This window comes from Eulemur rufifrons, chromosome 18 (assembly GCF_041146395.1).
Source record: "Eulemur rufifrons isolate Redbay chromosome 18, OSU_ERuf_1, whole genome shotgun sequence".
Classification (NCBI taxonomy): domain Eukaryota; kingdom Metazoa; phylum Chordata; class Mammalia; order Primates; family Lemuridae; genus Eulemur; species Eulemur rufifrons.
Genome location: NC_091000.1, coordinates 66,293,760 through 66,306,111, shown reverse-complemented (window position 1 = coordinate 66,306,111; position 12,352 = coordinate 66,293,760). Strand labels below are relative to the sequence as shown.

Below are 12,352 nucleotides of genomic sequence, written 5' to 3'. Positions count from 1 at the left end.
TGCTCTCTGTTGGTCTTTGTCAACTTCGGATGGCCGCCACTGCGCTCCTCATCTTCAAGGCTCTTATCTCCTTTGCAAAACTTCTTGAACCACCACTGCACTGTGCGTTCTCGTTAGCAGTTCCTGGGCCAAATGTGGTGTTGCGAGTTGTCTCTGTTGCTTTATGACCTATTTTGAACTCAAATAAGAAAATTGCTCCAGTTTGCTTTTTGTCTAACATCATTTCCATAGTCTAAAATAAATATAAATTCAGCAGCAAGTAATAAGTTATTACCAAAAAAAGCGAGAAATGTGCATTAAAATGATGTATAACATAACCTCATTTATTGAAGAATGTATTTCTGTATAGAATGGCAAATTTCAACAATGCTAAAACTGCAATTACTTTTGCACCAACCTAATAGAAAATAGAAAGTAAATACCAGGGATAATCACTATTAAATATTTTGGTTAGTTCTTCCCGGGGTTTCCAAATATAGTGTGCATGCATTTATAGGTAGGTGTATATTTATATAGTTAAGATCATATACATACAATTTTATATCCTATTTGTCACTTTATATAGTTATGTCATTAAAAAATCTTTGCAGCCGTTATATTTAATGACTACATAATATTTTATTGTATGATTCTCCTATAATTTGCTTAATCATTCCCTTGTTGGACATTTATGTTGTTTGTAATTTTTTTCTATTATAAATAATACTGTAATGAAACTTCTTTGTGTTTAACTTCTATCTTCACTTTCATTATCTCCTTGTGATAAATCCCTAGAAGGGTAATTACCCTGTCAAAGGGTATGAACAGTTTTAAGTCTCTTGGTAGTGCTGAATTACTTTCTAGGAAGGTTGCGCCAATAACACTCTTATAAGTAATAGAGGAAAACGCCTGCTTATAGACATTTTCTTTGTATTCATACGAGTCAGCAGGAACAAAAACATACTCTTTACTTGCCCTTTTATGAATAAAAGTTAATGGAAGCTGGCCATTACCGCACCATTATTTAGTAGAGTAAAATGTTTAACTGTTTGTTGACTGAACCAAGCTTCATTTTTCTTAATAGAAACTGTTTAAGTACTGCATCCGGAGGTCATGGAATGTGCTTGATCACTTTTGTAAGATGGTGACTGTTGGCCCTTTTCAGTAAGCTAATGACGCTTTAGAGAAGTCATCAGTCTAGTGGAATTCATGTACTACTTAGTTTTTCCTTTACACACAAGAATGAGGGAGGTTGAAAGGACTGCTGAAACTATTATAAAATTCATTCATTATAAAAAACAAACATTTATTCAGTGTTTTATTCAATTTATGTTGGTAAAGAAAGTTTACAGCATTTTCAATGTGGCCAAAAACCAAAACAACCAAAAGAATCCACGGCTAATCCAGGACCATATAACAGGTCCTTCAGATACCTTTTTTAATGTTCCTACTTAAAGCAGTCTAATAGAGAAGTGGACTTGACCACGGCGCCCACTGTTTGGGCATGCTAGGCAGCTGAATCCCAACAGTAATGGTAGATAATAATAATAGCTATCATTTTTGAGTACCTATTATGTTCCTTCAAGATACTGTGTTATGTTTTTTACATTCATTGTTATTTAATGCTCTTACTACCAATGCAAAGTATGTTATTTTCATGTTGAGAAATGTAGGGAAAGTTCCAGAGAAACAGTAAGCAATTTACAGAGTCACAGAGCTTATAATAGGTGAGAGGGGGCCTGTTGACTCAGGCCTGTTGGACTCCAGTGCCTGTGCCCTTCCCACTGCATCACACAGATCGCTGTGCAGTGGATGCAAAGAGTGGTCAAAAGGGTGGAGGCTGAGGCTCAGGAGAGTGGTATTAATGATGCTGTAAAAACCCACTGACGTGGCGAAAGTGCGGAAGTTATGAAAACACTGCTTACGTCACTGTGGACGAGGTAGGAGCATCTCCTCCATGATGGATGGGTAGTATGGCTTGTCTTTCTACTAATCTTGCTGTCATAAGCTTTGTTGTTTGCTTTGTCTAGGGAGTAGATGCCCAATGTATTTAGTCAAGTTAAGTAGTAGCAATTGTAGCTGTCATTTATGGTGTGTCTACTATGTGCCCAGTGATACTCTAGGGATTTGTATCTACTAACTCATCAAGTCCTCACAGTGGCCCAGTGGGGTCCTCTTACTGGTTTGAAGGTGACAAAACTGAGGTTTCTCTGCTGAGTGGCAGAGTCAGCAAGAATGGATGGTAATAAGTTGAAACAGAAAAAACATTTATCTGGGATCAGTTGTCACTTCTGACCTTCCTTTGCTACATATCCTTGGGAATAACAGTTAACTTATGACTTGATTTCCTTTTCTATAAAACATGAGCTTTTGAATAAATGACTTTGGGGGGGGTGCTTTCTAGTTCTTTAGTTTTGTTTATTGTTCTGAAGACTCCTTTATATAAAAGCTGAAATCTAACATACTATGTTAGAAGCTAGTTTGTATATTCAAGCACAATCTCAGGAGTCAGCTTGATTGTTTTGGGTATACAATTCCCATTTTTCTTATATGAGGGTCTAGATCTGTCCTGTCTAACATGGCGGCCACTAGTCACATATGACTATTTAAATTAAAATTAAGTAAAATTAAATAAAACTAAAAATTAAGTTCCTCAATTGCACTGGCCACATTTCAAATGTCACATTTGACTCAATAGACACATGTGGCTGGCTGGTGTCCACCATATTGGACAGTACAGATACGTGACATTTCTATTGTTGCAGAAAGTTCTATTGGACAGCTTAGACCATTGTTTTTTGGTTAGAGTAAGCTCAGGCTTATTAAATAAGAATACTACTTGGCACAAAATAGATTGGAAAAGGTGATCCAGTATCTGCTTGAAGTGTATCACTTAAGGTATGTTAGCACTTCCTCTTCCTGCCATTTAGTTCCAACGTCAGTTTTTTAGGAAAACCTTTTTCTGTCCTCTGTTCTGTCCTAAGTATAGTGCTTTTGACACTTGAAGGAAATGAACATTAACCTCACTTACCTAAAAATTTCACAATGTTAAAAGGTAATAAGTTCACCATGTAATTTTGCTTTAAAAGTAATCACTGTACAGAGCTTCAGTTTGGGATGATGAAAAAGTCCTAGAGATGGATGGTGGTGATGGTTGTGCAACAGAGTGAATGTACTTAGTGCCACTGAATGGTACACTTAAAAATGGTTAAAATGGGGCCAGGTGTGGTGGGTCACGCCTGTAATACTAGCACTCTGGGAGGCCCAGGCGGGCAGATCGTTTGAGCTCGGGAGTTTGAGACCAGCCTGAACAAGGGCGAGACCCCGTCTCTACTAAAAAAAAAATAGAAAGAAATTAGCTGGACAACTAAAAATATATAGAAAAAATTAGCCAGGAATGGTGGCGCATACCTATAGTCCCAGCTACTTGAGAGGCTGAGGCAGAAGGATTGCTTGAGTCCAGGACTTTGAGGTTGCTGTGAGCTAGGCTGACGCCACAGCACTCTAGCCGGGGCAACAGAGTGAGACTCTGTCTCAAAAAAAAAAAAAAAAAAAGGTTAAAATAGCAAATTTTATGTTACATCCATTGGCCACACAAAAAATAATCATTCTGATTAGTAGGAAAAAGAGTGTCAGAATAAAGTTGAGGAGTATATTGTACTTCTATTTTAGGAGGAACTCAAGTCGACTTTGCCAGGAAGCAGATTCTGAGACAAAGGTTAGCATGCAGGTCACTTAGTTTGTGGTGTTGATCTTGGCATCAGCATCTCTGGGCAAAGGGGGAGAAGGATTGGGCAGAGGGAAAGGTTGAGCTTCAGTGAAGTACCAAAGAAGATCGCAGCCAACTTCACGGAGAGCTGTTGCTGGCAGGGCCCATGGGCCAGGCTGTCCTGAGTTGTAACTCTGCATCCATAGTTGTGGCTGCCCCTGAAGGGTGTGTTACTTGGGGTAAGACAATTTTCTTCAGGTGTGTCTATTCTCAAAAAAGACGTGAGGGGCATCTCCTGCAGCATTCTCACTGACCACATGGACGAGTCTTTCATTCCTGAAGGGGGATTGGGTGGTACGGCAGAGTTACTCATGGTACCTGAACATGGAGTCAGAAATCTGTTTTCTAATGGCCCACATTATGTAGCTAGAGGACCGGAAAGTAAGAGAGAAAGGGCTCTGGTGGTCTTAGGTAATTCATATAGCCACCAATATCCAAGAATATAAGAAAGGGCAGGTTCTACTTGGATTTTGCATTTCTTTTTAAGTTTGGGTTAATTATTTATAATTTGTCTTTTTCTATTAATGTGAGGTTATGTAATTGCTATAAGTTAAATATCATTTACAGAGTCATAATAATATTTTATGTCCTGTGATCTTTATTTGGTCAGAGTAGCCTCAAATACTATGTGTCTGCATAAATTGGATGATGGAGTGAATTAGCCTGTACTTTATAGTGGGAGAAATACCACCCCATCTTCATTGCTGTCATCAACAATAGTAAGCAGTTTTTTATAGGACTCTCAGGCACTTAGTCTAAGGCCAGTAGTATGATTTTGCTTCCTTCTGACTTTTATGGGGAAATTTATCAAGAAAAAAAAAGTCAGCACAAACTTACCAGAATAGTCTTTTTAACAGAGTCTTGGCTCATTCTAAGTATCTCAAAATGTCTTTGTACATTCTAAGGTAAAAAGGTAAAACATATGTTTTAGTAATGTCAACTATATCTAGTATATTATTTTAAAGTCATGATTCAGTGAAAAGTACATGAAGTTCCTTAAATAGTTAATGCATGACATTTTAGTACTTATTTTATAGGACTAAAACATTTTTCCAGTAATTATTGATAGTCTTATTTACACTTTTGTTTTTGTGCCTTTTTTGACCATTTCTTATTTCTTTTACTGGGGAGCTTAAAGCAGCATGGAAAGAACACAAGATTTTAAAGCGAGGAGACAAAGATTTGAGGTCCATAGTTTTTATCTGTAGGAGCTGAGTTATGCCACTTAGGAACCAACATTTCTTTGTGAATTATGAATAAATGTGTGTACCTCAGGAGGTATTGTAGGAATCAATAATAAAATGCATGTGAAAATATTTTGTAAAATGTAAAACGCTTTTGTTATTGGGACTATTTTTCCAAAAATAGCAACATTAACTTGATCAGAAGAAGTAACACAATTGCCAGCTGCACTATTTGTTCCTATGAGAAACACTGACTTCAGATGATTCGTGGATCTGAAGGTGGGCCTAAAATCCAGTTAAGAAGGCCCTGAGAGCCAAGGGCTGGTTTAAATTGACTACGACGAGGGTGGGCCAGGGAGGATAGATTGATCCAAGAAGGACAGATCAACTCCTGGAACTAAGCAGGGTTCAGATCAATGAACTTACCTCACAGCCACCAGCACCCATGGTTGGTGACTTCCCCGGACTCCTTGCAGAATATATATTAGTTTTTTGTTTTGTTTTATTTTGTCTTTTAAATCTATGTCCTTTGAGTCTATCTAGGAAGTCTTTTAGTGACTGCTGTCTGCTGTTGGGTTGCTCCTGGATGACTGGCCACCAACTAATGTTCTCCCTTGTGGCTGCTCGTGAGGTCACCATGTTGTACAATAGATCTTTTGAACTTACTCCTCCTATCTAACTGAAATTTTGTATCCTTTGAACAACATCTTCCCAACCCCCCTCCCTACAAATCCCTGGTAGCCACTGTTCTACTGTCAGTTTCAATGAGTTCAACTTTTTTCGATTCCACCTATAAGTGAGATCAAGCAGTATTTGTCTTTCTGTGCCTGGCTTTTTCACTTAATAGCATGTCCCCTGGGTTCATCCATGTTGTCTCAAACGATAGGATTGTCTTTTTAAAGGCTGAATAATATTCCATTGTATACATACACCACATTATCCTTATCCGCTCATGCACTGATGGACACTTAGGTTGATTCCACATCTTGGCTGTTGTGAACAGTGCTGCAGTGAACATGGGGGTGCAGACGGCTCTTTGACATGCTGCTTTCCTTTCCTTTGTACATATACCCAGAGGGGGATTAACTGGATCCTATGGTAGTTCTATATTTAGTTTTTTGAGGAAACTCTATATTGTTTCATAATGGTTGTACTAATTTGCATTCCCACCAACAGTGCATAAGAGTTCCCCTTTCTCTAAATCTGGGCCAGCATTTGTTATTATTTCTCTAGTAGTAGCCATTCTAACAGGGGTGAAGTGATATCTCACTGTGGCTTTGATTTGCATTTCTCTGATGACTAGTGATTTGAGGATTTTTTCATATACCTGTGGCCATTTATATGTCTTGTCTTCTTTTGAGAACTGTCTATATAGATCCTTGGCCCATTTTTAATTGTTTTTTTTTTTTTTTTTGAGCTGAGTTCCTTATATTTTTGGATATTAACCCCTTATCAGATGTATGGCTCACAAATATTTTCTCACATTTCATAGGTTGTCTCTTTGCTCAGTTGATTGTTTAAATGATTCTTTACTTTAGCTGCCCTTACCAAAAATGCTGCCCTTTTTGTCTTGTTAGACCTTGCTGACCAATTTTCTTCCATCCTTTTCCCTTTCTTTCTTTTTCTCTTCTTCTCTCCTTTTCTACCTAGTGAAAATATAATGCTAGGCTCTGAGTATACAAAGATTAATATAAGAGAGTGTGTGTGTGTGTATGTGTTCTGCTCTCAAGGACCACAAAGTCTAACAGGGTGACAGACAATAGCAAATAGTAATAATATGGCTTGCTAAGCATTGTACATAGAATGGTATTTAATTTCACAAAAGGCCTTGATTTCCTACAATCTCTTCCCCTGATATCTGTGATACTGTGCCCTTCAGTTCTCCTCTGTCTCACTCTTTATATACCCTGCCCTGAAATATGATAATTTCCAAGTGCTTTGTCTTTTGCCTATTTCTATTTTTTTCGCTCATCCTACCATGCATTCTTATATACCCGTGTGACATTAACTCATACCTCTATACAAATTACTTCCAAGGTCTACCTTTCTAGAACTAATCTCTTACCTCATTTCCAAACCATACCTTGAACTTCCTCATAGAAATTATAACAGGGCTAGCTCATCCATACTAACTTCCTTATGTCCAAAGCTGTTTCTTTCTGCAACCACAAACACAGAGAAAATCATCTGAACAAACAAACAGACATCCATTCTGAGTTCCCTGTCTCAGTGAATGACTTTATTTTCTCTGTTATCTGGTCTCTGGAAATCTCTGGGTCACTTTCAACTCTTAATTCATCTTATCTCTTACATAGTTAAGAGAGTCAAGTATCTTACGAACAGTATCTAGTTTAACCTTTTCACTACGAGATAGGTATTGTTGTCTCTATTTTACAGATGAGAAACTTTAGGTCCAGAAAAGTCAAATAATGCATCCAAGGATGATATACAGTTCCTAAGAGGTTGACTTAGGATCAAACCCATATGGCTGCCTCTGCAAAGTCTGTCCTGTTGCCCATTATATTAATATTATATTGATTCATCTCACAGTTGGTCTCATTGTCGGTTTTATACCAATGCCAACATACTTCATATCCATATCTGTACTTTTGCCACTTTGTGTGGCTCTACAGTCTACATATATTTGTAACAAGGATAATTTTATTAATAATATGGAAGAACTTTTCAGTGAGTTAAACTAAAACAGGGCTCAGCAAACTTTTCCCATAAAGGACTAGATAGTAAGTATTTTAGGCTTTTTGGGCCATATAATCTCTGTGGACTAGTCAGTCCTGCCTTTGTAGTGAGAAAGCCACAACAAATGGTAAGTAAGCAAATGATTATTACTGTGTCCCAAAAAACCTTATTTATAAAAACAGGCCATGGACAGATTTGGTCCTTGAGTCTTTTGTTAAATATTTATTTCATTTTCACCATCTAATGTGTTTTATTTTATTTATTGATACATTTGTTTATGTGTTTAAAATGCATTGATGTATAATCTAAATTATTCAGATAAAATAGAAGTTAAGGGAGGTGGGTGAAGAAATATAATTTGAATTTAACAGTCTTGGGCCTTTGAGAAATACAGTTGAGCCTTGAACAACTTGGAGGTTTGGTGCTGAACCCCCACTCAGTTAAAAATTCATATATAACTTTTGGCTCCCCCCAAATTTAACTAGTTTGACTGGAAGCCTTATTGATAACATAAACAGTTGATCAACATATCTTATACATTATATGTATTATATCCTGTATCCTTATAATAAACTAGAGAAAAGAAAATGTTATTAAAATCGTAAGGGAGGAAAATATATCTACTATTCATTAAGTGGAAGTGGATCTTCATAAAGGCCTTCATCTTCATTGTCTTCACATTGCGTAGGCTCAGGAGGAGGAGGAGGAGGAGAGGAGGGGTTGGTTTTGCCGTCTCCGTGGTGGCAGAGGTGGCAGAGGCGAAGGAGGTAGAAGGAGAGGCAGGAGAGGCAGGCACACTCGGGGTAAGTTTTATTGAAAAAAAATCTGCATATAAGTAGACCCACACTGTTCAAACCCGTGTTGTTCCAGGGTCAGCTGTACTTACTCAGGGTTCTGCACTTTACCTAATGGCTAAGCATATGAATTTGTGCAAGTTACATGATCTGTTTGAGCTTTATTTTCCTTTTCAATAAAATGGTAAGAATAATACTTACCTCACAGAGTTGGTGAAAGGATAAAATGGAAGAGCACTGTACCAATAGACATATGTCTTCTATATGTTTCCAGATGAAATGTTTCTTATAGTGAAATTTGACAGAGGCAGAAGGAAAGGAATTCACTTCTCAGGTACAAGTGGGAAAGCTCCCCTGGTCATTAATCTCTCTCTGTAATAGATGATAATAGAAAGGACAAATACTGTTTTGGGTGGGGAGAATGACAGTGGAGAATATAAGCCGGACTGGGCCGAGAGACCAAAGGACAAGAAAATGAGGACAAGAAAATTAAACTTTCATGGGCAAGCTGGGGATTGAGTGAGGAGAACAAGCAAGGGACGTGAGGAAGGGGCCCATCTGTGGGAGCAGAGCCTAGAAGTGGCTTCGGATGATTGAGGAGCTGGAAACCGGGAAGGAAGAGTGTAGTCAGCAAGCCATGAATGGCTTTATCAAAAGCCCCTTTCCCTGAACGATTGTGAACTTTGTATAACAGCATATGCCTTTGGAAGGAAGAAGTGCTTTCTTGTGTTTTGCCAAGGGTGCTGAATTGGTTAGCTAAGAACCTAACAGTTTGACTTTGTGCTAAGATGTGTAAGGCTGCATATGCATATTTCAAGTTCATAGGCACTGCGGTGACAAGCCAGTGAACAATGTAGATGGGAAGACGTATTTCAGTTGCAGCTCAGCCAAAAGCCCTTTTGAAGCAGCTCTGACATAATAATGCTATAAATGAATAAATCCAGAGAGTTCCTGTGTGTCTTTGAAAACTTTTCACATGTTGACAATCTCAGACAAAGGTGCTATGCACAGGCTTCTACCGAGCAGTCACACACAATACAAGTACAACAGTTTAACTTGGAGCTAGATATTCTCAGTTCCAATTTTGAATCAGGTGAGTTGTGCTGCTCAATAGGTATGCTTTTTGTGGTTTCCTGGAGCAGTAGAATTCTCTTCTCATGCATCTTAATCTCATGAAGTTACATATTTTCTTGGTATGGTTGTGTGGCCCTTGAAGTAAAATAACCACACAGTTGTATGCTTTAAAGTAGCCTCATAGATAAAAATTCCAAATTTTAGAAGATAGATTTGTGTGATTTATGTTTGTGAACTTAAATTATTTATGAACATTAGGATTTGACATCTAATGACTCGTTACTGAGATTGCTGAGTGTATTTAAAACTGGCTTCTGTGGCAGTGTGGAGGACACAGTAGTAGTGGTCTGGAATCCTTTGTGTTGTCTTTTAACTCTTTGCCACCTTACCATAGAGCTTGGTCAGCTATACCTGAGTCCAGGTCACCTCGTCTGTGCCATGAACAACTTAGACTAGATGAAAGCTGAGGTGACTTTCAGGTGTGAAATTTGGGGATCTTATTAAATTCTTGGCATTTTTCTTAACAAACCTGGGTCAGTACTCTGTCGTCTGTCCACTCTCTGTCCCTTCCCCAGTGAGTTTAGTCCTGCACCTGGTTTGTTGTGGGTGTGCAGTATTATAGAAATTTGCCATTTTACAAAACAAAGATGTAATTGAGAGGATGCTACAGTGCTATTAAGTTTAAATGACGTGACCAGATGTGAGGCTAGGAAAGGTTTGCATTTATAAAAATAGTTTCAGCTGTCTATTGGTATAGTCTATCACTTTGTATCACATTTCCTTAAGTTTTCTATTTTTAATTTTTAAAATATTAAAGATAGCCACCATCTAAAGTGGCATATTTTATTCAGAAAGTTTTAAAAATGGTATTAGTAATGTCATTCTGTGATTTAATGAAGTAATCCAGCAGTCAGCGCCTGTCAAGGCTAAGCAGTACTCTGCAGTTAGGAGGACGAAAGCAGAAGTGTGAAGGATGGCTAGTTAACACATCTTCCGTTTTATTATCCTTCAGAGGCCTCTATGTAATCACATGTTCCCTTTAATTAATGAGGCCCTACTAGGGTCCAACTAAGTCCTGTATTTTAGGTTATGCCTCTAAAGTCTTTGGTTCTAGAATATAGAAGTTGCCACATTTAAAGTTTTCTTCCGTATCAGGAGTTCAGGACAATGTGATAAAGGAAATTTTCTAAAAAGCCAAGAATCTAAATGACAAAGGCAGGACAACTAGAGATTAGGAATCTAAAAGTGGCTTTCAAGAGTCTTTCAAATTAATGCAGTAAACATGAAGCCTCTGTGGGCAGTTTTCTTTAATTGGATCTTCCAGCTGTGTGGAGGTGGCAGTGGGAGAAACAAGTATGTCAACAGGACAGTGAGGAGCTTGTGGGAGACAGAGAGGACACACTTCGGTTTCACAAAGTGAAACTTGACTTGTGCTTTGTATGTGTGCTCTCTCCAGAATCCGTGAGAAGTTTCTATGATGGTTGGTTCAGCTCTCAGGCAAGTCACCCGTGCATGTGTCTACCTGGTGAGCAAGGCCAGTCACGTCTCCAGAGGCCATCAGCATCAGGCCTGGGGCTCGAGGCCTGCTGCTTCTCAGCCTGCTGCCCAAGGAGCTCCCGGCCACGCGGTGGAGCTGCTGGGCAGGTCCTACCCTCAGGATGACCACACCAACCTCACCCGGAAGGTCCTCTCAAGGGTAGGTAGGAATCTGCACAACCAGCAGCATCACCCTCTGTGGCTGATCAAGGAGAGGGTGAAGGAGCACTTCTACAAGCAGTACGTGGGCCGCTCTGGGACCCCGCTGTTCTCGGTCTACGACAACCTTTCTCCAGTGGTCACAACCTGGCAGAACTTTGACAGCCTGCTCATCCCAGCTGACCACCCCAGTAGGAAGAAGGGGGACAACTATTACCTGAATCGGACGCACATGCTGAGGGCGCACACGTCGGCGCACCAGTGGGACTTGCTGCATGCAGGGCTGGACGCCTTCCTGGTGGTGGGCGACGTCTACAGGCGCGACCAGATCGACTCCCAGCACTACCCTGTTTTCCACCAGCTGGAGGCCGTCCGGCTCTTCTCCAAGCACGAGGTGAGTCTTGAGACGTTTCTCACAGCTGAAGGACATCATGGGCATTTCATGTCCAGGTCACTAACGTTTACCTCAGTAAAGCGAGCACACTCATCCTTGCTTGGACGTATTTTGCTTCGGTGAATCCATCTTTACTGATGTCCTTTGTACAGGCCTGCTTCAATGTTTTTTGATGATTTGTTCTATTAGTAACTGCAGAAATCAGCAGGCTTTTGTTTTCAATCGTCTGTCCTTATCCTTTCTCTCAAAGCTGACCTGCCTTTCTCTGGGTCACTTCTCATGAATGGATAGTTAGTGGCTGAAGAGACAACACTGAAACCTGGGGTCACCTTATTCCAGCTCTCAGTTAGTAGAAGTTAATTATGTTTTCATGCTGTTAGAGATTAATAAATGTCTTACATACCTTAGGGGACTGGCGATTTATTGGCTTTGGACTGTCAACTATGTTCTTGTCCCCGAGCTCTTTCCTTACCTTCCCCTGCTTTGCATGCTGGTATGGGATGTCTTAATTGCTGCTATTCTTGAAGTGTATGTTTGAAGGCATAGAGCCTTTTTGATCAGGGAATCTGATATTCTGGCCATTCTCAAAAGCACTTGAGTCCTTGCATCTTTTAGATAATTACATCTGATATATTATGTGCATCTTTTTTGGCAAATTATGAAAATCCCTAAAAGCTTGATTCTGTTTCCTAAAAATGTGCAACATCACTTGCCCTTTATTTATACATTTTTAAAACCATGTCTGTTTTTATGTCAGAAACAAATG

The 12,352-nt window shown here is 39.2% G+C and overlaps 1 protein-coding gene across 8 annotated transcripts in view; it reads left to right on the top strand.

The window, feature by feature from the left end:
- The window catches only part of FARS2 (phenylalanyl-tRNA synthetase 2, mitochondrial), a 504,609-nt gene that overhangs the window by 112,219 nt on the left and 380,038 nt on the right, over nucleotides 1–12,352 (top strand). For 7 of the 8 annotated variants that reach the window (XM_069493082.1, XM_069493080.1, XM_069493079.1 and 4 more), the window contains one exon: nucleotides 10,954–11,586. The exons of the other annotated variant lie outside the window; for it this stretch is intronic. In XM_069493082.1, the coding sequence (XP_069349183.1) occupies nucleotides 10,972–11,586 (615 nt within the window). In that variant the 5' untranslated portion in view covers nucleotides 10,954–10,971. The remainder of the gene's footprint in view (nucleotides 1–10,953; nucleotides 11,587–12,352) is intronic. 8 annotated transcript variants of the gene reach the window in all.